Source organism: Schistosoma haematobium, chromosome 4 (genome assembly GCF_000699445.3).
Source record: "Schistosoma haematobium chromosome 4, whole genome shotgun sequence".
NCBI lineage: Eukaryota > Metazoa > Platyhelminthes > Trematoda > Strigeidida > Schistosomatidae > Schistosoma > Schistosoma haematobium.
Genome location: NC_067199.1, coordinates 40,456,543 through 40,484,252, shown reverse-complemented (window position 1 = coordinate 40,484,252; position 27,710 = coordinate 40,456,543). Strand labels below are relative to the sequence as shown.

Sequence of the window (27,710 nt, the reverse complement as noted above, 5' to 3'; positions counted from 1 at the left end):
AAAGATTGGATACGGAAGAGATCAGAATCAGACTGATCATACTTACATCACTAAAAAATTCAGAGGATCAATGAAAGAAGTGAAAACCAAGAGAGAAGCTGACACAGCTTCAGATCAGCACACAATTTCCGTCAGGATAAAACTGGAGCTAAAGAAGCACTAGAAAACTGACGAGACAGTGTTACAAATGTTTGATGCAACCCTTCTTCAAGACACTGACAAACTCAATGGATTCCAGATAGCTCTCAACAACAGGTTCCATGTCTTACAGGATCTACTTACAGAAGAAGAAACTACTATGAAGGACAACCAGAAGGGGGTCAAAGAAACACCAACTCCGACGTGCTAGGAGGTTCTGGGCCGCAAAAAGCATCACCATAATAAACAGATCTCTATCGAAACCCTGGACTAGATTCAAGAAAGGAAGAACAAGAAGACCGCAATTAACAATAGTCGAATAAGAGCAGAGAAAATCAAGGCACAAGCTGAATACACTGAAGCAGACAAGCAATTGGAGAAGAGCATGAGAGCCGATAAGCCGAAACACGTGGAAGAGCTAGCAACGACAGCGGAAAAGCTTCAAGAGAAGGAAATATGAAACAACTATATGACACAACGAAGAAACTGGCAGGGAAATATAGTAGACCACAAAGACCGGCTAAGGACAAAGGAGGCAAGCTAATCACTGATATTCAAGAACAGAAGAACAGATAGGCACAGCAGTTTGGAGGACTCTTGAATAGACACGTCCCACTGAACTCAGTTCCATTGAATCAACCACACACACTGATCTTCCCATAGATGTCACTTCACCAACGATCGAAGAAGACAGGATGGCAATCAGACAAATTAAGAGTGGGAAAGCAGCAGAACCTGACAATATACCATCTAAGGCGCCGTAGTCAGACAGAAATAAATGCTAGGATACGCCACTATACATCAACTTCATTGACTATGAGAAAGCGTTTAACAATGTGGATGGGCAAACATTATGGAAACTTCCTCGACACTATGGTGTGAGTAGCTGAGAGAATCGTCAACATCATTCGTAATTCATACGACGGCCTACAGAGAAAAGTGGTGCATGGCGGACATCTGACAGATGCATTCCAAGTGGGGAATGGAGTTAGACAAGGCTGTCTACTCTTTCCCATGGTAGTTGACTGGATTATGAAGATCTAGACATCTGACGGGAAGCACGGAATAAAATGAGCCGGGTTGGATGCAACTAGACGATTTGGACTTCGCAGATGACCTAGCCCTTCTATGCCATACACATCAAAAAAATGCAGGTCAAGACAACTAGTTTAGGAGCAGCCTCTATAGCAGTTGGCCTCAACATGCACAAGGGAAAAAAACAAAATCCTCAAATACAACACGGAGAACACCAACTCAATCACACTTGATAGAGAAACTTTGGGAGAAAGGAAACTCTCATGTACCTAGACAGCATCATAGATTAACAAGGAGGATCTGATGCAAACGTAAAGGTGAGGATTAGCAACGCAAGGACAGCATCTCTACAATTGAAAAACATATAGAACTCAAAACAAGTGTCAACCAATTTCGAAGTCAGAATATTCAATGCGAACGTCAAGACAGTTCTACTGTACGGAGTTGAAACTTGGAGAACTACAACAACCATCATCAAAAAGTACAAGTATCTCTAAACAATTGTCTACGCAAGATACGCAATACCTGTTGGTCGGATACCATCAGCAACAGCCTACTATGGGAGAGGACAAACCGCTTTCCAAATGAAGAGGAAATCAGGAAAGGAAATTGGAAGTGGAAATCATTTAACTGCATCACGAAGCAAGCTGTAACTTGGAATCTTGAAGGGAAATCGAAAAGCGGAAGGACGAAGAACACACAACATCGGGAATTGGGAGCAGACATCAAAAGGATGAATAGCAACTGGAAAAAATTGCCCAGGACAGAGTTGGATTAAGAGTGATAGTGGGAGGCCATGCTCCTCCACGAGGGGTAACAGGAGTAAGTAAGTAATGACATTCTTGATTATGCTTTTACCCCGTTTTATGAGCAATGCTATATTCACTGAAATAACAGGTATCCGTTAGCTCCTAAGGAGGTGCCCCGAGACCTAACTTATGTATTGTTCAATATCATAAAACGTTACGGTTGAATTGTTTATATGGTAACTCATCCTAGGAGGCGGAAATATTTAGTTTTGAATTATGATATAATTCAATGTGTGAATAAGCTATTATTTTGCGGTTTTCACCAATATCTAATGCACCGGTTCAAGAACGATGAACAAACCATAAAGGATTAAATTACATTTTTACAGCTCTAGGGCTTCGACAACTTTACTAGGTATTCAATGTATTTACTTAAATGTTTAAATATTACCCCACGTTTGATAGTTGTGATCGGTTTAAAATAGCATTCAAAATGTAACCAACACATATGATTATAAGCAATATTTGCAAAATTAGATAAAGTTATTGACGGTTGAACTGGGTCGTATCATGAAGTGCGAACTTCTAGATTGGAAGCAGTTTATGATTAGAAACCCTAAGTGGTACTGTCATACTGCTGCATGTACATGCATTGGTAAATTCTGAGTTTTATTATTATTTCAAATTTTTTTGATTACATTATTTCAATCTTTGTTTTATTTTGAAATATATTTACAACATTCGGCTTCCACTATTATTGATAGATATCATTTCAACTTTCCTGGTTTTCACCTTGTTGAATTACTTTACGGCATTTAGACGTGTAGTGTGACAGCATAGAGTAATCAGCAGTTATTTTCGGTTGTGAGTCACTGATGACGCTATGATAAAGAATAATGAACAGTTATGAAATACTACATATAAACCCGTAATATTCGATACAAAGTGACACACTACCAAGGAAAGCAAAATTAAATAGGCATTAAGGAATTCAAATACTATTCGCTGAAAAATTTTACATTCAACTTGTTCAAGAAGTATGAGTGCTGACTAACTGTAACATGAAAGTGTTCAAGTGGCTTTGTAACAAGAAAAGGATATACTGAAAAACACCAGACAAGCATATATACAATCTAGGTTATGTCGAAATGTGAAAGTTTTCCATTATCGTCCATTTTATATTCGTTTCTACAGACTCCTTAATATTTAATCAAAATATTCACTCATTAAGAAGAAAGCTGCAAAAAGTTAATTAATTTTTGACAGAATACTGGATACCTCATCGCAATATTAAAAGGTGCAATTTTAATAATGAACTGGATGAGAGTGTTGAACGTAGTTTGTGCCAGGGATTGCATCAACTGGAGAACTACTAAGTAAAAGGCAAAATACAAAATCTTATCGAATATGACTATTTACCATATCAATTGTAATCATCATTCTCTAAAGAGTTTATTCTCTTTGATTTCATAAGAATTTAAATTGATATCATTTAGTACACATTGTTAAATAGTTGAAATAAGAAGAATTCGTATAGCTAGTTCTATTTTCACTTAAAAAATTGTAAATAAGAAATAATATGTATATATTAGGAAATAAATCTCAAAATGTGAGAACTTTGTGGTTAATTTACCAAGAAAACCAATAATGAACACTAAGAACTTACAGATTTTACAACAGCTTGTATGAAATATAGCTCCACAAATAAATGTAGCTCTCTTTTCGTTATTAACATCATTATCATTACTGTCATCATCGTAATCTGGAACCACAGATTGACAAACTAATATTGGATCAATTAGATTTATATTGCCACCACCTTCACCATTATCTACAATCAGATTATTTCCATTATGATTACTACTGTTAATAGTAGTCTCGACATGACAATTATGTAAACATAAGGTACATATTTTAGCAGATTCATCTAACATAGTAGTATTATTTGTAGATGTAATTGCAGTTCCAGTTACATGAACTGATGTTTGTTGTTGTGCAGAAGGAGGACAGATATGTTGCTTACTAGTTGGTGTGCTATTAAAAGTATTAACGTGATTTACAGTTGTTGATGTTTGATTATTAGTGATCAATGGCAGATTAACTGGAGTATTATGAAACAAAAATTTTTGTTTCATTGAGGTAGTTGGTTTAAATGATGATCGTCTTGCATGAGTGAAATTTGATCTGGGTGTAGGACCATGAAGTAAATCTGCGGTAGTTGTTGAGTGACTGAGTTTATTTGTAATCGCAGGTATTGTATTAATTAGTGGTCCCTGTAATTTATCATAATTATCTGTATAAACTGTAGTGGTGATAGCAGTAGTATTTTTATTTGTTGATTTCATAGGAGTCCGATATTTCAGGCTATTATTGGTACTATTCTCTTCCGATTCAATTGGTGTTAAGCATCCTTCACGAAGAATTAAAGGACTACAATCTCTTACTGGACGAAATGTTGTTGATGAAGCAGAATGCCTTATAAGAAAAAAAACACGGAATTAAACAATCAATCAATCAAGTAATTAAGTTACAATACATTTGTGGTTATCTTTAGCTAAGGCTGCAACCGCTTAGATCGAAGTTTACCGATGATACGCTCCAGATATTAGTGCGATGAACACGTAAGTCAAGTCAACTTTCAATTTGGGATTGAAGAAGTTTAATAATGCTCAGTTCTAAACCAAAGTGGTTACAAAAAGAAATCGGAGCAAAATATTGTGGTGAACACGATATCTGTCTTCTCTTTAGCATACTAAAAATGTGAATATAGCTGTATTTTACAAGCCCTACCCTCTACCTCATTTGTAAGAACGCTAGTTCCGATTTGCAATATGCACCTCTTTAACCATGAGTCACTGATATTACTTTAAGCCTTCTATACATTACATTGTATTTTGGTCTGCCTTAAAATTGGTTATTTCCTAGTTCTTACAAATGACCTAAACGTTATGAGACTTAGTCATGGCCATTTAGAGATTTGTGTTCTGGCTGTATGGAGTTTTGCTCTAGTATTTTGCTTAGTCTCATTTGCTTTTGCTGTTCATTATCCCTCGTTATGATTTCTGGAACGCAGTCTACGCGAATAAACTTTCGAGGGTGTGAAACTGTCTGATTAATCTTCACTCTGTCCCATTCCCTTCCTCTATCTTACCAATCAGAAATGTAGATCCAAACACCCAATAAAAAGCCTTATTCTGAGCTGTTAACCCAATAACTTTTTTATTTGAGTACCACTTGATAGTTCTTATCGCGGAGTTGTGTCATCTTGTGCTTATTTCGAACAGTGAGGCTGGTAAGATATTTGTGAGATCCCCATCATATTAAGAGACTAATATTTGAACAATGAATATTCTTTTCGATAAATCCTCGTCAGGTTCTGCAATTATATACTCAACTTAACAATCCGAAAAATGGCCAGATTAATGACAAAGTGCATCGTTTAAAGTCAAAGCATCTGAATTTAAGATTACCAAACAAAATAGAATAAAATTGTTAATGCTGCTATGACTCATAGGGAATGTTAAACTGAATCAGCTTATGTGTCAAATGAAAATTTAAGATCTGTTGACCAAACAGGTCAACAGATGTTCCTGCATCCCAGAGTTGATGTTCGCTCCGGGACTCGAACCCAGCACCGTTCCCTTCAAACGTCATCGCGTTACCCACTACTCAGTAGCTAAGTGGATAATGCGATGGCGTTTGAAGCGAATGGTACTGGGTTCAAATCCCGGAGTGGACATCAACTCTGGGATGCAGGCACATTCAGCTGACGAGTCCCAAATAGGACGAAACGCGCGTCCTGGATTCCACTGCTAGCCACTAACCGTTTTTGCTTAGAAAGCTTGTGAATTAATAGAACAAATTTGTATTTCATTGCATCTTAAGATTTTTAGAAGGGTTAGTGTTATATACCACCAAGAAATGTGTTCAATTTACTGGGTCCAAATTTCCTTCAGTTTGTAGCATTGTAGTAAAAGTTAGGGTTAACATAGTATTGAAACACTTTGTAGAACGATCCCACCTAAGAATAAAATTTAATTAGGAGAATGCACTAACCATTAATTTCATTAGTTTACTCCCAGCAATTGATAATTTATAATAATATTTTCCTCTTTTCTGTAAAAATGAACTTCTCTATTAGAACAACATTGAAAATAGTCATTTGGCTAACATATCCATTCTTTATAGATTATGAGAATCTATACAATATGAGCAATATTTAACGAGATAAGAAAAAGTAGTTTTAAATGGTACTTTCAGAGTACATAAATGAAGTGATATTTCTATGGGAAAGTTGTCTCCACCTTCTGTTTTTTGACCTAAATAATATATAAAACCTGTAAACAAATTATGATATGTTTTTCTAAAAAAAAAAACATCTACAGTACTTGATGATAAATTAAAATATGATAGACACAATGATAGACTAAGTAAATATTTGGGAAATGATTAGTCACTTTTCGTACAATGAAAGATTATCAAGTAGTTGTATGGAAGCTATACAGACAGCTCTTTACTAGTTAAATGATATTGGGTTAGAATTTCTTTGTTTGCTCATCAGTTTCTCTCACATATAAACGTAATGTAAAACTTGTCAGGACATGCATATATGATTGTTCGTTTGCAATCTAATTTGGCTATGAGCTAATATATTTAAGTTTACGACAAAAAAAATTTTAAAATGGTTTTCTGATACAATAGGTAAAACTAAAGTCTCAGTAGTTTGGTGAAATCATAATCTATTATTGGGAAACATTGTATATCAATTAAAACTTGGGATTTCATTTGTATATCATTAACATAATAGCCAGAGCACTTACAAAGTCCAAAAACCAGTCTGAAAAGAATCTGTGATTGGTGATCTAAAGAATGAGTCTGTTGTTTATTTTTTGTATTGGTTGTTTCAATCTTCCATTGATGTTTAGGACTGCAATTGATCAGTCTCATATTGACATATATACATCATGTGTGGATTGCCTCGTTATCGCCTTAAATCACAATTATTATTATTACAGGCGGAGATTAATAGCGGCAAGCAGTAGAATCTAGGACGCATGTTTCATCCTATTTGGGACTCATCAGTTGGAAGTACCTGTCCAAGAGTGAATATCAACCCTGGGGATGCAGGAACATTCAGCTGGCGAGTCCCAAAAGGGATGAAACGCGCGTCCTGTATTTCACTACTAGCCACCATCCATCTCTGCTTATAAGTCTATTGTTAATTTCAAATCCATACATGTATCATATTGTAAGTAGAAATTGCATGTTGCAAAATATTTTACGTGATAAACAGGGATATAAACCAGGAATATAGAAAACAAGGGATATGAAGGAAGGCAGGGAGAAAATTAAATGATCTTCAAGAATGATAAACTGTTTAACCTCTACTCGTAATATAATCTATACTATTTTCTTAAGGAAGATATACAAAGTCTGGAGCTAAGATATTACTCGTTACCTTGTGAATCTCATCTCACTTCCGACTGATTATTTGCTAATTGACTGGTAATTCACATTTATACTATCTAGGGATGAATATATATAGATAAATAGCGATTTCAAATTTTAGTATGTATCTAGTCAAATGTTCTACTCTACTGAAATTATAAAAGCAAAATATTAATTATCAATGTTGGGAATATGCCTCATTAACGGGTAACACAAATCTAAAACGAAGTATATCTTTGCAATCATCCCGCTTTTCAAGTACCTAACATGGTTTATTTAAGATCTGTAATTTTAAAAAATAAAATAAAAAACTGACAGAAACCTGAAACCTGCAGATAAATATTTCGACAAAGTGTGGAATTATTCGAAAATAAAACATGATATTTTCGTTTATTACATGCATTGCTTTGTAGAATGAAAACATGAACTTATAAACTGCTAGTATACCATATCAGTTAAACATTTATAATGGATATTCAAAAGGATGTTAGTAAATATTTGTTAGATTTGTATAGCAAAGTGGCTAACAAATCTCTTAGAACCCGTTAGAAAACATATTTGTAAACACTCCGTACGTGATACTTTTGAATTTATCGAGCACATAAAAGAAGTGAATGTAAATGACAAAATTATGCTATCTCTAGATGTCGAATCATTGTTCACTAATGTTCCACTCACAGAGATCATTATTTTATCTGCAAGTACGTAAACGATAATGAGATTAATATCGGAATACCGGATGCTTATTTGAAGGATAAAGTATCGCATCTGGTCAACTCAATGTGCATTTACCAATTTACCTGCTTTTGTGGAGCTAGGTATATAGGTCGTTCGATGAGTACTTTATCCGAAAGAATTCAACAACATTGTCCGGCGTGGCTAAAAAGAGGAGGCAACGGCTCAATAAGAAGTTCAATAATCGAATACCTTGTGAACGCAGGTCGCTCAATCAAGACAGACTCTGCGTTCAAAGTCATCTACAAGGTACGTAGAAGTCTTCCAAAGACAATTAGACTGCATCTTCTTTGCATTGCCGAAGCATTAGCCATGCATCTGGAGAAACCAGAATTCTGTGTGCAAAAGAGACTGGTACAACCTCTTCTTCTACCATCGTCTTAATGTCTTATAATATTATTTCGCTTTTCCAGACTCTTCTTCCTTTACAGTCATCTGCTTCACCTTTCATCTTCCCCTTAAATCCTCTACCCCCAACTGGTTTATTTTTGTTTCTACGATCATTCTGAATACATTTCACCTTTGTTTCAACATTTTATCTTATCATGCTGAGCCATCCTTTCCCAATGATAATTTCCCTGTCTATCTTTTGATGAATACTTAAGCCAATAACAATCAAACGATTATTAGACTTTCCTTGTTTAAAACTTTTTTTAATACCTTTGTTTATTTAACCTCAGTGTCACCATGTCTAACAGAAGTTTATTATCAGTATTATTATTATCCTGTAAAAATAAGTATATATATTTGCGATTGTCAAAAGGAGAACTCTTCGCTGAACTAATCTTTCTTATTTAGATTACAATATATTTTGCATTACGAATTGAAAGAGGGAGACAATCATTAAAATCACAGAAGTATTAGACAGATACTTTATCGTGTAATTGAACGCAAAAAAATTTTTTTCTCAAAATTTGATCGAAATTACTGTTTCTGTTCTTTAACTTAGTAACTAAATAATTAATTGAATTCTGTAGAATTTGAACATGTTCTATAAGCTCTATGAATATAGATTTATAGAGTTAAATGAAATACTTTGTTAGGGCAGCCCATAAATTTATTATTTCTTTAAATGAATATTATAATTTATAATAAAATGAAAAAAATTGCTTTATAAATTATAAGACACAGATGTTAAGAGATATGTATATATCTATCTATATGAAATTGATAAGTGAAAAGAAAAGTAACAATTAACTCTTTCTCTCTCTCTCACACACACACAGGCACACTCACCGTCTCTCAATTTATTTGATGAACAACACACAATGAGTCATGTAAGACTTTATGTTTATTTATTTATTTATTTATTTTGAAAAAGTAATTGTTACTATTAAGCATAATGACTTGGTATTTCAATGTGAAGTTTGCTTTCCATTTTTTTCGAATAAATATTGAAATATAATAAATTATTATTGTTATATTTTTTTATGTGTTTTATCATTAAAAAAAAGGAAAGAAAGAAAGAAAGAAATTGAATGAATTTTGTAATTATTTCTTTTTTATTTATTTATTTTTATTTTATTGATGTTTGAGTGTTAATTCAGTAAAAAAAAAAGAAGTTTATGAAGAAATAAATTTTCCATATAAATTTTAAACGTAATCTCTTCATTCAGTTATTTGACTTGTGTAATAAAATAAATAGTGGAATAAATCATTTGATTCTTTTTGTTTCTTTTTTCATATTCCGGATAATAATGAAAAGATAATAAATTAAAATATAAGAGATGAGTGGTCTACAGGTGAAGAGTTCGCGCACGAGACTGATAGGTACTGGGTTCGAGTCCCAAGGGGTGGGATCGTGGATGCGCACAACCGAAGAGTCACGCACTAGGACGAAACGGTCAACCAGTGCTTCCAGATTTTTCATGATAGTCTAGCTTCAATTGACTCATGAATTCAACTAAATAATTCAAAAGTTTTCTTATATTCGATATGTGTATTAAAGTAAATAGTGGAATGGACCATTTGATTCTTTCCTTTTTTCATAATCCGGATAATAATGATATAGAATAATTATGAAAAGATAATAAATTAAATTTTAAGAGACGAGTATTATTTTTCATGAATTTATTCGTGAAACAATCATGAAAACTACATGCACAAACATAAATACAATCTAGAATGTCTTATTTTATACTAAATTAGTATTTGGGAAGAGATTTATAGGGTCATCTTTTCATAATTGTATTGATGATAGACGTTCATGTGATGTATTGATGATCCTTAAATTGGAAAAAAACGAGTGTATGGTAATTATCCGTAGTTCATCAACTAGTATCATGTCATAATGAAGAAAACTTATGTTTATGTTTAAGCGAAGCATAAAGTTTTAAATGAGACAAATTTGTCTGCTTTTCTAACCGAAGCGAATAAATTTTTCCTAAGCTAAGTTTTCAATTCAAAGATTATATACGAACATTTTTGTTAATTAATTGCATATAAAAAGTAAATTTATCCGAACTTCAGTACATATTAGCTTGAATTGGTCCCGAATAGCTTGATAATGTATGACTTAGGCATTCGTTGAATAAAAACATAACTACAAGCTCGTGTTTTCTTTTCAATACTATTGACGAATAAAATACTTTACAGAAACTAGAGTAAACGAGTTGAAATTCATGCCTATAATTGAACTGTATGTATATCCTAGATACCGATTACTTCAGATCAGTAATGTGGTGTATGATTTATTAAGTGTAATAATCATAATTATTCAAACAAGTTGTTGCCACCATACAGAAATGAAATTCAGCCTATAAATAATGCGAACTGAGATGAGTTTAGCTTTTATTACCATGATATTTGATTTATGTATACAATGTTTAGTTTTTATAAATAGTCTTAAACGTCTAGACAGGTACCAGAACGCAGTAAGAAAAATAATACATTTGTTTTAGATAGGACAAATTTCTTGTTTACAAACAGCAAAATTATGGGTTTTATATGTGATACAGGCGTGACCTTTAAAACAATCACGAAAAATTGTACAATCAGGTCCAGGTTATACAATCGAAATTGTTAGGTTAAATTTATCATAAAATTTAAAACTCAACCCTATGTATGTACGCAAATGTCCAGTAGTTTTATGTAGAGAGAGGTAATTTATATGATAAATAAAACTAGACAATTTGATGGAAATAACAAGCATCGGTAATGATTCACATCACTTATAATTAAGGCTGAATGGCATCGCAGTCAACTCTAATGTATACAATTAAGGCAATAGCCCGTGAGATGCTGAGTCACTTAGACTAATGTCCAGATGACAAATTGATCTATCGAATTTGCTTCTCACTAATCATTAGACGAAAAAACACATTGACCAATACTATCCAGTGATCAATCATCTTCATTAATATACACCTATTTTTTAAAATTTTAACTGGTATTATCAGCCGTTATGTACATAAAATCTTATTGACGTACAGTAATGAAATCCAATCAGTCATGATTTATAAGGTGACACGAAAAAAATCCATTTCTAGTGGTAATATGAATCAGTGTCAAGATATTTTGGTAAATTATTTCTGATTCAAAAAACGTGTATTCAATTATTGTGTTGGGAAAAAGTAACCACAATACAAATAACTAGATGGTCACCTTCCTTTTATAGTCATAAAAAGATTGATAAAATTAAAAACAGTTGAAGGTAAAGTTTTCATTTCAGCTTAAAAATCTCTGGTAACTTGGGATCATTCCATTCTATCTTGAACCTCGTCACTAAGGTAGATTCACAATAAGTCTCACTGCTAGTTTAAATAAAAAATATTCAACTTCTTCGATTTGACTGTTCTCATTGGTTTTTATTATAGATTTATTGATTTTCTCTTCAAAGTGATTTGCTAATAAGTAGTGGGTGGAGAAATCAAACTGGATTTTGGTATTAATGATAGATGGTGTTCTTTGTGGAATACTGGATCATATGATATACAAATATATCCTATTACTTCAAGGCTTTCACTAGTTTCTCAATAAGCGTCTTTTTGGCGTGATTCAGCCAACTCTCTAGAACTATCAGATAGTATATAAATGTGTATACATGTGGACATGTTATGACAATTGTAATATTAATGACAAATACCTGACAAACTTGGCTCTTGTTCGACCTAGTCTGGGTGGAAGTTCAGGCTGAGGCGCAGTTTGAGGCCGTCGACAGGACAAACCCGTTTCCGAGCTAGAGGAGCACGAAAATGTAGTTTGATGGCGGGGACGGCAATGTTGGTCATTTGATCGACAGGATGAGTCTAATTTACAGCTTTCTATACTATCGATGGAACTTGTCCTTGAGGTTGCTGCTGTATATGAAGTACTTGGGTCACATGTTCCTGCACTTTCAGTCTCTCTTCTAGATACAGGAACAATGTCTTGTGTGATCGATGACAATTCACTAGAATCATGGGCACTTGGATTCATAATAGCACGTAAATGAAGAAAGTTATTTGTCTTTTCATGACGAATGGGCTGAGGAATGATTAGACGTGTGTTTGATATTTCAGAGTTGATTAGTTTTTCTGGCAACTTAAGTGTTTCCGGTTGATTTCCTTCATTTTTCAATGTATTTGAGTTTCTTCTATTTTTAGTGTAGGACTGGACTAATGAATGACGATGATTGCGATACTTTTCAATCCAAAATTCAGCCTGGAAAAAATTTATACTCATAAATAAGTTCAAAATATTTTAAAAAATGTTTTGTAATCATGTACTTACAATTTGAAACGTCACTATAAATCGGAAAGCAAATCCTAGTTTGAAAGTATAGTCAATCTTTAGGGGATCATTATTTCCATGAGAATTACAGACACACGTCACTGACTCATGAAATGTAAGCCTAAAATTTCCTTTTAAGTAACTTCAATTACCAAACATTATCGAGTAACGTACTTACCAATGTCATTTTTACATTACTAGGGTGAAATTGTCAAATAGTATTTATTATTATAGTATTTTTATTATTAAACTAAGACCACTAATAGATTAACGCAAATAAACATCGTTCAATATTGAGATGGATTAGGACCTAAGATTTTCAGTTGTTGATTTCTTGGATTGAACTAAACACATTCAGCTTACAGGCCTTTTATTCACAACAGTAAAACTCACTACGTTGTGTTTGGTGAGGCCTAAATAAAACATAATGTAGATTTGTGTTTTCACGGTTTGTTATAATCCTGTAAGACTTAGAGCCGAATTACCGTACGTAACCCAATAAATCGACGTTTTATTGACAAGCGAAGTTTTTGTATGTAAGTTTGTTTATTCCATTTCACGTGAGGATTAAAAATTATAAGATATCAAAAGTCCATAACCTAAATCAAAATCGTGATCAATGACACAAATTCATCAAGTCTTCATCGTAATCCAATAGTTTCTCATCTTCATATTTCCTTAAATATTTCATTACTTAAATGACTCATTTTTACTCATTAGGATGTCACTGTTCTAAATTGAAAGCACCGACTAATTGACTGACATAATAAATACTCGTAGAAACGTTTTGTAGCTCAAATAAACCGTTTATAATATTAACGAGTGTAACACTGAACGATATGGATTCGAAACCTAAAAATGCTTTGATACTACATACATGTTTAAATGATATTTGGCTACAAATAGGGAAATTAGACTTTAAGAATGGTGAAATATTCATTTCTTATTATAATCTGTCAAATAACATGACTTACTTTTGAACTAGGTAAAGGTATTGCCGTTAAATGTGGATCATCAATCGGTATTTTAAGAACATGCAACATAACAAACAATAAATGAACACATGGTTCAATTAACTTAATAGTCATTCCTGTTTCATGCATAATTCCATTTTGACAATTACATAATTGTGGTCCAATAACTACACGAAATCGTTGTCGTCGTTGACGACGTGAATGAGATTTTGATTGACAATCATTTATATTTATACTAGAAGAATTTAAGTTATCATGATGATCACTTTCTTGATGAATATTATGATCACTTTTATTATGTGTAATTCCTTCATTTTTTTGTATGATAATAAATGAATTTGGAGCAGGTTGATAAAGTACAATGAAATTTCCATCTAGAGCTTGTTTAATTTGAAGTTTGTATTTGTTAAATAAACAGATTTTAGTCATTGGTAAAATAGAAGGGATTGGAGGAGGATGAGGAGTTAAATATAATTTCGAGTTTTTGTTTTTAATTGCTTTTTACTTGAAATTAACTTGTTATTCTGTTTACCTTTGTTTTCCAAATATTTGATTGATTGGTAAAACCACCATTAGAAAAAGCATAAGAGACCTAAAGAACAGAAAAAGGAGATGACTTAAATCGGTCTCAATTCGGTAAAATAATAAATATGTTAAGAAATGTAATGTTATGTTGTCAGTCAGTCAACTATCATCAACATAGAGCCTGACGAAGATAAGCATTGTCCCAAGATGTCATAACACATTGGCGCGACGGGATATAATTGGTAAAATAAATTGGAAGATATTGAAATAATGTAGTAGAGTTAAACAACTAATCAATACGCTGCTTTTCAATAATAATTCAGTAGTTGTCGATATGATATGAGGACTGATTTTAGTGTACTGGATAACGTCATATATACACGCTTTTTTTAGATCGAACTTGTTTTCCAAGGTTCTTTTCCTCCCTCCCCACATTATCTTGAGTTTTAACGGTTAAACAAAGATTCTTTAGCTCACATTGGTTATTGCAATTAATTTCTAATCTAAATTTTTACCGTAAACCTTCTGAGACTTGGATTGATCAAAAGGTTTGGTTGAAAGATAAACTTTTAGTAGGACAACTTATGTTGGATCGACGCTGGGATTTAGACCTGAATACTGATTATTCAAAAGTTCTGAGTAGTTTTTCAAAAATTCCTGGCTAAAATTGATAATAATCACTTGAAATAGACATGAAATTGGTGTTCACTAATTTTAAAATTTGGTTGTTGGTTAATCAGTGAATGACTCAAATCCACTTCACCTCCTGAATGCCAAACATGAGTGTATGTACTGATTTGGGTGGAATGTTCACTTCTTTTGTGAAACTACAGGGTTTTAAAGTTGAATAAGCTGTTAATAGCGTTGTGAAGATGTTGAATTTCATTAAAATCACGAACCGATCAGAAATAGATAATTATTGAAAACCTGAAAGCAGTTGAAGGTAAGACCGACCATTATTTGTTGGGTGGGTACACCACCCTTTAGTTACCCAGCTACCCTAGTGTACTGATGCGATCGATGTTTAAATATTTATTCCAAGTAGTTTTACGTTATTGGCGCCATTATTAGTGTCAGATTAATAATACTTTGTAACGGAAAAATTTTTTATTTCCAAAATGGTTACACGAATGAATATCATATTTTGTTTTTTTTAAAAAAATCAACTTACAACTAGCATAGATCTTGTATAGAACTGGAACTTTTGTTGACCTTAACTTCAAATTTCATTTTAATTGTTATATTTATTGATTATTATTGTTATTATGAATTAATAATGATGTTAATAAAGAGATAGTTATCATGACAAACAAAATACAAAAAAAATATATATATTTTTTTTCATTTCAACAAATTGAATGAGTCATGCATAGTTCATGAAAAAGAAAAATATTTAGATATGTGAAAAATAAAATCTATTTGAAATAACAACTAACGTGATTAATTAAACTGGAAACACTTCAATGTGTTTTGTCTTGTTTTTCGTTTTATCAATGTTACTTTAAATAGTATTAATAGTAAAGTGCAGTATGTATACCTACCTACCTACCTGATCAACTCTCACTATAATCGTATAGATTGAGTAGATATATTTGTTCATATTCAAAAAATAAATTAACTTACTAATTGAATGAAGTAGGATGAAAGAAATGGTGATTAAGTCAAATCCTAAGTCTATCTAACAAATAACGGCATGGAGAATAAATGTCTTGAATTCTAAGTTTCTTGGTTAATGTTCAAAAAGTAAGAAGTTGAAGCGATTAGAGATTGGATGACATAGCTTAACCTTTTTGATTGAGATCATGAACCGATTGATGTTAGACCACTGTTGGAAACCTGACCTCAGTTAAAAACTTAATAATCTCCACAACCCCTATAATTAATATGCGCTCACCAGTGACTAGCTTCGTGAGGGAATTCTCGGAGTTCTAGTGAGAAACCGTGACTAGTGGAGATAATCCGTGTCGGGTAGAGACAGGTATTTACCTCAGTACAATGGAAGATGGTCGCGCAAATTCGTAGATTGGTTGGTGTTAGACACTAACACCATTGGATGCCGGCTCATTGGTCTAGTAGGTTGAGTTCACGCGCGAGACTGAAGGCCTTGGGTTCAAATTCCGCGAGCGGGATCGTGGATGCGCACTGTTGAGGAGTCCCACAATAGGGAAAAACGGCCGTCCAGTGCTTACAGGTTTCCAACAGTGGTCTAGCATCAGTCGGTTCATGGTCTCAACCAAAAACTTAATACTCTCCACAACCCCTATACTGACAGCTTAAAATTTATCAGAATACTGCAGATAATTTTACCCTGCATATTTTTCATACTATTTTGTAATTATCTGCACTTCATTACATTTATTACGGTAATAACAGCTATCGTTAACTATAGTTGATCTTCAGGCGCTGAGAAGTCCCAGGTTATTTTCTTACCTGAGATACATATTTCATATATTTCTGTTGTAGACTACACTGTTACAGTTCGGATGAATCCGGAAACTGTGCTTTCGGAAAAATATGTTTTTGCGTAGCAGGTGATAATTTAGTGCCATAGTTGCTAAGACCATTGTTCTGAATGTTTGAACTCCACTTCAGTTTAGGTAGCTAGGGGGTAGCACTCATCCTTATATCGGAAATGTGATCCAAAGGTAATTAGACAATCATGGACATAGTTACTCTTATTAGTTTAAAGAACTTACGGCTAATGTTCACATATCAATTGGGTGACATCAGTAAGTATGCCGCTGTTCATAAGAGAAAAATATTTCAGCTGAATAGAGAGGATTTCAAATACTTTAGAGGATGTAAGACTGGTTCCCAAAAAATCTTTTATCTAAATCATTTATATTTACTTCATATTCACATAAATAGTTTAAATAAAGTATCGTTAGAAATGACCATATATATATATTGAAAACCCATTACAACTTTGTGAGAAGTTTTATTTTATGCTAACGAACTAAAGTGTGGTATGTTGAAGTTAATTTGAAGACTAATATTAGTTGCTGATTATTAGGAAACATACATCCGAGGATTTCACTGGTTAATCAGATGAATTAATCATGAGAACCAAGACATTTCTGGTCTTATACTTAATATGGTTTTCAGAAATGAGTTCAGTGATATCAGTCTGATGTACTTCCTTTGAATTTCACGTAGAAACAACATTAGCTTACGTAGACATTTAAGGCTGTACGACTCATTACAGAGCTTCATTGTGCCTCCTACTTTGATCAACTAAATCAAAATTCATGAAGACCAGATATCTGCATTTATTTGATTAAATTTATTTCTTTTGACGAGAAAAAGGGATCTAGCAGTAGAACGATCCAACTATTGGTACCTAGCTAACGATTTAGAGATAAAAATCATCTGACGCTATTTAAAAACTATTTAAGTCTAAATAAAAATGACCCGTAGTTAGAAAACCGATTCGCTTTAGTGATTTTCTTCAACACATGAGGAATAGGGTATAAGTTGATCATATATGAGTTATTCGACTCCCTCTATATCCTAAACCAAAATAACTAGTCGGCATATAGATACAACATGCGATGATACAAGCAATTAATGGTAAGTTTTTTTTGTCGGAAATATTTAAATGACTATTACGACTAGGTTTTTTTTCTTACGCAGACAACCTTCTCCTAACCATTCTTTTTTCCCTTATCGTGATTTGGTGGGACTTTCAGATTGATATAAATTTACGAATTTTTGAGTAGTTATATTTCATCCAATTGTGTACTTATCAACTTAAGGAAGAGTTCTAATGAAAATAAGTCACTGGTATTCTTTTTTTAAATAAAAATATCACTTAAGCCTGAATTATCTATGCTAAAATAAGTCATACTTTTTTTCGTTACTATTCAGAATAAAAAACAATTATTTAGTCTAACGTCAATAGTCAACTTTAAAAATAATAAGTAAAACTGGATAGAAAGTGTAAGGAAAGCTTCAACTTTATATTTTAGTAATGTTAGGCCTATTTTAAATAAATTCATCAGTACTAAGATAGACATTACTAATTTTATGTGGATGACATTGTTTTGAAAGGGTAAAAGTACCTGTTTAAAAATGAATGAAAATTTCAAACAATGTAGAATTGATATGTTTACAAAAAGAAAACTGTTCAACATCTTATTGTCAGATAAATAGCATAAAAATTATTATTTGTTTCCTTTCTATGCAACTACTAAACATATTTTTCAAAAATGTCAAATGTTGAGAAAATGGCGCCGTATATAACTGCGCTTTTCTTGTAAACTTAGAACAAAACAAATTTCCTACAATTTAGTCCATAAAATGTAATTTTGTTCTGGGGTAGAATGAAAATTTTTGGAAGATATGTTAAACACTTCCGCTCTATGGTTATCCTTTGAAAGGAACTGAACTACGTTGAAATAACAGTTTAAGAATGGTAGCAATAGGAGACAGTGATATATAAAATAAAAATCAAAACCGAACATTGATATATTAAATAATTTTTTACTAGTGAAGAAAAACAAAGCAATTACTAAATACAGCATCCATAAACCACTAGTTTTGAATACAGTAAAATGTGTATTATTTATCTTTGGAGCTCTGAATGAATATGTAGTGCGTTCAAGATCAAGATTGCAGCTTAGATCTAAGCATATGAACCTGTAGTTGACTAATGAGCTGCATGAGATTAAATAATAAATTAAATCTTTGGAGTGAATTGGTCGGTTGTATTTAAGTAACGCGCTAATTATTGAGTTATCTCTCACATTCAGTTCAATGTGTAATAATACCTAAATTGGAAAAGCATATTACACACATTATAAAAACTATCCCGTGAAACGTTATTATGCAACCTTACTGTCCCATAGAACCAGACAAAATTTTGAGCACTATGAAATGAACCATTAGATAATAAGTATACTTATAATAAACTTGCACATACATTTACCTATAACTGTAATTACACCGATAGCTGGTATTCCAAATACTGTCTGCTATAGTGGATGAGTCAATTGTTCGATGGAAACCAAGGTAAATATTGAGTCCTTCATTATAAATTATATTTCACCAAGAAAAGAAAACGATGCAGTTGTCTGACTAAGTGAGAAATTATCGTGTTATATTATATTTGGTGTCAGAAATTAAGAGGTAATCGTCAAAGTCTTCAATAATTAGTTTCCATACGAATAATAGCATACTGAAAATGCAAATTTGAAGAGTTGAAGAAACCCATGCCTATTCAAGATTTACACCCAGCAATAAAGAATGGAGTCATAAATATTTGCAGTTAATTATTTGAATTGGTTACCTTAAAAGTTTATCATCAATTTTAACCGTATTATTACCTTTTAATTCCTAGATATGTAGAGTATTGCCGTAAACAACACCTAGCTACCAATCTGTTTACATATTTAGATATTACAAAGAGTGTTTGACTATCCTAAAACATCTTAATAAGAAAACCAACAAGGTCAGGGCAGTACAAAAATAGCGTAATCACTTATTCCTGATCTGATCTGTTTCTAAAATTGCTATGTTTGAAACGATTAAGAGTTCACCTAATTTGAGAACGGAACGAAGACTGTGACACAATCACAGATAAGTCTAGCTATTCCGACTCATCCCAGTCCAGCTAACTAGAGAGAGAAGTCTAAGTTTAGAAGAGGGAAGCACGAACAACCACGACAAGTCTAGTTGGAAACGCACTCATTTATATATTGATCCATACACCCATTTTTGATTAATAATTAGGATGAAATCACATATATGTTAAATAATTGGGGTTATAAAAAATCATATGCTGAGTATAATTCATGTTAATTTAATACAAGAATGCCGTATGTTATACAGCAAAACAAAACAAATACTACATTGAGTAATCCATACATTGAATTAAAATGGAAATAATTAAGTAAATCAATTGAATTTTGACTTTTCTTCTCGTCATATCAGAATTACAAAAATAAGGCATTTACCAAGTGAGTTATGGGGATCTAACATCCCCAACAAAAATGTAGTCATTTTGAGTGGGGTTCGACAGATTTCAAAATTAGGCACTTAGGAATATTGATTCATGACTTGGAAATGTTCGCGAAGGTTTACATGCATTCGGTTTCATTTTTATTCCTAATCCAAAAAGAATTTTTTCTATTTTCCTACATACTAAAGTAAATTATAACGTTTTTCACCTTTTGTTAATATTCTCTTTATGCTGTTGAAGTGCAAATAAATGTGACTGTCCCATCGCTATGAACACTTATGCTCTTCAATCTCATTTGTTTTTTCTGAACTGTTTCATATATTTGAGTTCCATTGGAAGTTATACTGTTTTTATTTCCATGATTTTCACATACTATCCCAGTGTGTTGATGAGAGGTTACACACTCGTATCAGGTCCAACACTAGCTGACTGACTGATAGAAGCGCTCCTTATCACTTACCCTTATAAATATATTTATAAGTTCAAGTGCTCTTGTGAAATAAATTATACTAAGGAAGCGCTGAGATTCCCCATATTTTACAAATAATCGTTTAGATTAGATAATTTAACATACCGATGAAGTCTGGGATTTTTAGTGGAATAGAAAACCTAAAAGGTTTCTTACAACTATCTTTTGTCTTATGCTTGCATCAGCAGATGTATTGGTGATGCAAAGTGAAATCCAACTATTGAAATAATTTGTCTTGAATACATTTTGAAGCGTAACGTGCTCAATGTTGTGTCAGGAATCAAACGATAAATGTAAATATATAAATGATAAGATTCTTGACTGATATATTTATTTAAAGGACTAAAATATTTGTTTATTTTCGACTACCCTTTAGTATACAGGTATCACTTGTAATTTGTTGAACAAAGAAAAAAGGAATCAAAAATCATTTGGCTGACATAGGCGGCGAGACTATAGTTTATGGACGAACTAATCACGTATAAGATAACGGGTTTTGGATTTTGGCGCTAAATTCACTCATCCATTTGTCTTAATAGAGTCTTGGCATTATAGATGATGTAAGTTCGTGATGAAAACCCTATATCTAATTCCAAATTACAAGCACTGTAAATACTAATCCTAATTCCTCACGCCGGTTTTATAGCTCTCAAGGTCTCAGCATCGCTCAAATGTCGTCATTAAATTATAGTCTCACCGCATAGGCTCACTTTCCCGCATTTTGGAGGATAAATACTAAATACATAAAAACATAGAGTTAATGAGGCAGTTAGATATTGTTGATATCAGTTGATCCTTTGCAACTCAATCTTCAATGGAGAATAAAAAATAATTTGAGTTAATCAGTTTAAAGTAATTAATCCATAGTAGAAGTAAATTAGGCTGACAAATAAAAACAGAAGCTAGAATCAACCTCTGCCACATAACTTTTTGATGTAAGCTGTCAAACAAACAGCTTTAAATAAATTTCTGACAATGAGGGACCTTAATCAGCCTCGAATCTAATCATTGACAAATCTGGCTACTTAATATTCTCAATTTTTGTACAAAAGGGTGAATGTATACGGAATATTATGGAACGTGTTGATAGCTTCAAAAAACCACATAGTCACTGAAAGATTTAAGTGACATTTACTAAGAAGTATGGCAGGTCCTAAGAGTTGGAGTACATTAATTATTAATGTAATAGAAAGATCATAAGTAATATGACAATGACAAATAAACTAGAGGTTTGAAAAAGTACTATTTATTCACTCAGCAAATACAACAAGATTAAGGTAAATGCCTCATATATTTAGATCAACAGATTGAGCCAAACCCCAACAAAAATAGAAACAATTTTGTGACTTGGAATAACCCAAGTAAGTTAATAAACTGTTAAGGAAGAAATATTTTGTATATAATTATTTATCTTAAATTTTTGCCAAGGCAAAGACAGAAATATACATTAGTTTTAAATGAACAGCTATGAAATTTGGAAATCAGAAGCCATATACATATGCTGGTCAAAACAAGAAATTTATTGCCAAGTGGTAAGTTATGTAAGGTCCGGGTAGCCGTAAAGACCATTAAAAGCAATACATAAACCGAACGCTTAAATGTTTCTGGATGGTTTCTAGGTGTCAAGGGAGATAAATATGAACTTATACTCACACCACTTATTACAAAGCAATAAAAACATGCTAACAACTGAGTTAGGGATATGCCCCCGAATGCCCTGGTATGGCCGAGAGTGGGGAGGGCCCGCCCTCCTCGAAATGCTCTCACACGGCACCGCGTATACAGCCTCTGCCAGGGAAGTCCTAATCACTGCCTTCTCGTGGCGGGGGTGTTGTTTATAAAAGTGAGAGGACGAAAAGCGAATATCCGGCGCTTTAACCGGATCCCAAACCAATGGTGCACATGGGCTCCAGTATCCTGCGGGAACAAATCGCGTATGAACCAATCGTTGGTCACCGGCTACCATAGGATTGCATCTCCTCACGATGCTCCACTGCCTTGTGGGTTAGACCTTTAGGTCAAAGGCTCGGGGTGTGGCCCCTAAGAAGCCACCTGCTTCGGTCTGGGCACCCGGGCAGTATCACAGCCCACACACAAATGATGAACTGTCGATAATTATGGAAAATACTTTCCTCGCTTCGATTAACAATCATACGATTCACATTATTATTATTATTATTATTATTATTATTATTATTATTATTAACGTCATTTATTCACTCTCTTTTATTCCTACTCTGTCTATACTTACTTTTCGACTTATACAGAAGATCGCCTATGGTGGAAATTCGGCTCTATCTAAACGTCCTTGAGTCGCTGCCTGGTTGAAAATTGTATGCTACCACCAGATACGAATACTGAAGCAGTTTTCCTGAAACCAAGTGCACCATTCAAACTAGCTGCCTTCAACGTTCGCACATTTATGCAGGTCGGACAACAGATAAGGTTGGCTATGTCTTTGGAAAGTCTTAATATCGACATTTGTTGTCTAGCCGAGATCCGTATTCAAGACTCCAATGAAGTACTACAAATTCGCTCTCCATCTGTCGCTTCAAAAAGCTTGTTTTACGTACGTTTATCCGGGGACTCTGTGACATCTTGGTCTAGTCTTACTAGCGTTGGTGTCGCACTAAGCGCTAGAGCTGAGGCAGCACTTGTCGATTGGATCCCCATTAACAGTCGGTTATGTCCTGTTAGATTAGAAAGTTCCATCAAAGTGAGAAGAAATCGGCGTGAGAAACGATGTCTTTTCGTCATCTCCGCCTATGCCCCGACAGTCAGTCAGCTGCAACGTAGGACCAGGCATATATATGCATCGGTCCAAGTTGCCCAGACAGATTGCAGCCCGGATGCAATCAAGGATGAATCCTACCACCAGTTATGTTCTTCTCCAGAAAGTGCGTTCGACAGATATTGTAGTACTAGCCAGCGACTTGAATGCTCTGGTCGGGCGTCTAGGCACAGAAGAGAGTCGTTTAAATGGCCGACGGTGACTTTTTAGTCGCAGGACTGATAACGGGGACCGTCTACTGCAACTGTGCACAGACCACAACCTGTTTCTGGTTAGCACTAACTTCCGGCAGTCATCGCCGATGTGCCACCTGGCGACCTCCCCCTGTATCTCAAGCCTGGAACCAGATTGGTCACATCGCGATCAGCTACCGCTGACGTGGTTGTGTAAAAGACTGCCGCTCATTTTTGAGTACCTATCTGGACTCTGATCATACCCTGGTCTGCTTCTAGGCTAGCTACCATTCCACCGAAAAGTACAGATGAGCATCGGTTGCAACTTCATGTGTGTTCGGGCACAGAGATGATAATGCAACTGATGTCAACATCTTGAAACACCGACCTCGGTGGCTTGGACATGTTCTCCGAATGTGGGCCCAGAGAATTCCACATCGTGCATTATCTACGGACTCTGGGACTGACTGGAAATAGCGGAGAGGTGGTCGGTGTATGACATGGTGTCGTGGTATGAAAGGAAGCTGCAAAGGGCTGGCTTGTGTTGGTCCTTCACGACTCCCTGGCTAGGGTCCGAGAGATGGCGCAACACAGTGACTAGAGACGTTATCATACATGGCTCAGAATAGAAGCCAGTGGCGATCCTGCTGTAACCTTCTTTTACTTTCTTCATAAAAAAAGTGGTTGCTTCTTCCTAAACTGAAAGATCTCTTCTGATTGTAAGTTTCTGTTTCCCCCATTCTTATTATTCTTACACTACCTTACACTAATCTGTTCGTCACTGTTCTTTTGTTTTACGCTCCTTACCTTTTTTCTCTCTTCGAATTCTCATTGTTTTGTGTGGCGCATATATATTTGGTGCCCTCGTACCAATATTTATGTGTTCAGATAAATAAATAATAAAATAGTTGGGGATATTATAAATAGTTTGACAATTACCTAAGAAACTAAATGCTTATCACCTTGATACTTTATGATTATGATTAATTTTATGATTATGATAATCATTAATCATTATCACCTTGATACATAAAATATGTAGGGGTATTAAGATAAAAATATGCGGCTAACAGTTAGTACATGACTAGTTTAGTCTTATAAATCGCAAAATACCATATGATTGGTCGATACTTCATAACGTCTCTTCCCAGTCAAGTGTCATAACAAATCAGTATACAGCCAAAGATCCCATAAGACAATTCTGTGGAACCGCATAGTGATGTGATAACTCAGAAATGTCGAAATAAACTTAGAAACGTAAACTAAATTGTCTTAAAAGTATGTGATTGCCTTGCAGACACACTTCCTGTCCTTCGAAAGTGTAGAACGAATGGAAGTTTGCGCGATATAGTTGTATGAGAAGTCTACAAAATGTACTATGAGCTTTCGAAATTCTACTTGGCTACTATGCGATTTGCCTAACAAAATATTCGTAGTTTATGGAATAATAAATATGGAAACCTAATCATTGATAATGTGACAGATATTTGTAAACATCATGACGTATGTATACCAAAATGTTAGTCGAGGTCTCTCTGTATGGAACCAGAAACCCTCAACCTTTACCACAATTCTAGTTCTACAAAGATAATAAATGACATGAATAGTGTAACTCAGAGATATCAATTAGATTATCTGACACGACAAGTTTGTTAACAAACTTAGTATGTTAACTTACTCTATTCTGGGAGAGAATTGCATAAACCATACTTGGAAAACCAAAATTAACCGTCTTACAATTCTGGAATGTGCTTTGCTGAACAAAAATTAACAGATGGAAATATCCCAATTCCAAACAACGTAGGACAACCTTGACACACGATAACACAGTAGCAAGCAGATGATTTCAAAAGCGACCCATGAAAACAACACCCGTCAATTCAATTCTCAATAACCCTGAGTATTCAATAATTTTTATGTACGTCGATTAAGATTAAATTGACTGATTGACATCCTTACTCTCACATCTTACCATTAAAAGTGTGTTCCAGATGTTTTGATGCATCGGCAGTGGATCAATAGAGCTGGATATGCAAATGGTGTATACGCTTGTGGACAAAATAGCTGCAGCTTTCGATCAAAATGCCCCTGGGAATCATGTTAACAGATCGTAAATGTCTACATGTAAAGATCCAGAGACAGAGAATAAGAAAAGACCAAACTATTTTCCATCCGCCAAAATGAAATGCTTAAATAAGTCCATAAGCATGTATGAAGTCTCCACCTAAATGATTTCTGGATAGTTTTCTGAACCAAGTCGGATGGTAAGGAACTTCAGGACCTGATTACTCTCAAAAAAATTGGAAAGCTAAATTTACAATTACTGTCTTCAGAGTACTCTCTTTATGGTTTTTGTGATCAAACACCAGCGTTTACGTATATCCCTATGATATTCTGTTATGGTGGTTGATTATGAGGAGGCCTTCTTAGTTTTTCATCTTCAAACAGGTATAGAGTCAGCATTTTCTTTTGTCGTTTGAAAGATAAATACTTTATACGATGAACTGACTTGTTGAAATGTTTTGAAGTCGCTGTAGGATATTTATACTTCCTGAAGTATATGAGGAAATGCTATTTCTATTAGCTGAGGTGAGATCAAATGAGATTGTCTGAAACTGATTAAAAGTACCTATTATGAAACTGGTCAAGAATTTGCTTCGAACCTGCTAGTTTACTACTGTCAAAATATATCTTCACATTTAATGTATGATTTTTGACTGTATAGAAACGAAATTTCAATAATCTTAAACAGATTCAGTACGCTGTTTGAAGTGAATAAGTATATTTTAAATTAGGTCTATGAGAACTCTCAGTACACCCGTGATAGCGAACAACAACCAGACGAAATCCATTTCAAGAGGGTACATCGGAGATTAATTGACAAGTACTCATGATTTCAAATCTCATAGCTATCATGTGAGAACCGTTTTAACACAGCTGACAGGATGAATGATCATTGACGTGCTTTAGGACTAAAATCTAGAAAGTTTCAGGCCACAAAATAGGTTCAGAAATGTCACATAAATTCAGAAATATGCGAATATCTGGGCCATCTGTTCCTGCCGCATGGATATTTCAACATGTTGTATGATTTTGTGTTTGGTTTAATACATGATTAGGTTTAATGGTCGCATCACCAATTCAGGTGCGCTTGTGAATTGTTTCCGACATTTCGCTGTACAAGTTATAAAACAGCCCAATCGGAGACATCATAGTTGCTGAGAATATGCATCGAAAAGGATATACATTGATCGAATGCCTATTCCTGAACTGCCAACACTTAACTGGCCACCATTCAATATTTATCGCAAGTGTCGGCCAAGAAATAAGAAAAGGAAACTTGTTGAAATATTTTTTGAGAATTCCATATTGTGCCAAAAATACAATGTTGAATACAGCCACTGATAATAATAATAATGATAAGGCAAGTATAAGCTATTTCTTGACGGTAGCGTATTCATAGAGTAAGATGAGGCTATCGACCGCAGGTGTAATCGTTCTACCACTCCATTATCTTATATGCGGCACGCTGTGGTTTGGAGGTGAGTTAATTCTAAGAGGTTTGTTGCAACTCTGTACAACCCGGATTTGAACCGATATCCGCAGTCTGTTGTAATAACTTGGATGACCGTAACATCACGCCAATATTCTGTTGTCTGGTAGACATAAAATACAGTTTCTTTTGTGGGTAGACCATATGTTCTAATCACAAATGTTTGCTGTTTTAATTTCGTGACTTTATGCAGACAGTCTTTGGTTTATACATTTCGCAAATACTATAGTACCTTATAGCTTTATGGTCTACTGCATTAATAATAGACCTAATCCCAAAAATTGTAGATTTGTCATAACATAACTGCCTAATCTGTAAGATCTTACGTGGTAGTCACATCAACGTCTACATTGCCCCATCGTATTGTAACAATCATCGATATATGATGAAGAACAAATTTAGGCTGGAGATAGGACAATATATTTAATCTGAATAAAGATTATTTTACATG

General features: G+C 34.0%; 1 protein-coding gene across 2 annotated transcripts in view; it reads right to left on the bottom strand.

The window, feature by feature from the left end:
- Positions 1-25,546, bottom strand: part of MAP3K1_1 (Mitogen-activated protein kinase kinase kinase 1) — a 75,524-nt gene extending 49,978 nt beyond the window's left edge. For both annotated transcript variants that reach the window (XM_051216414.1, XM_051216413.1), the window contains exons 1-4: positions 25,385-25,546; positions 13,790-14,381; positions 12,190-12,746; positions 3,589-4,397 (exon numbers count right to left, since the gene is read on the bottom strand). In XM_051216414.1, the coding sequence (XP_051067004.1) occupies positions 3,589-4,397; positions 12,190-12,746; positions 13,790-14,218 (1,795 nt within the window). In that variant the 5' untranslated portion in view covers positions 14,219-14,381; positions 25,385-25,546. The remainder of the gene's footprint in view (positions 1-3,588; positions 4,398-12,189; positions 12,747-13,789; positions 14,382-25,384) is intronic.
- Between the last annotated feature and the right edge of the window lie 2,164 nt (positions 25,547-27,710).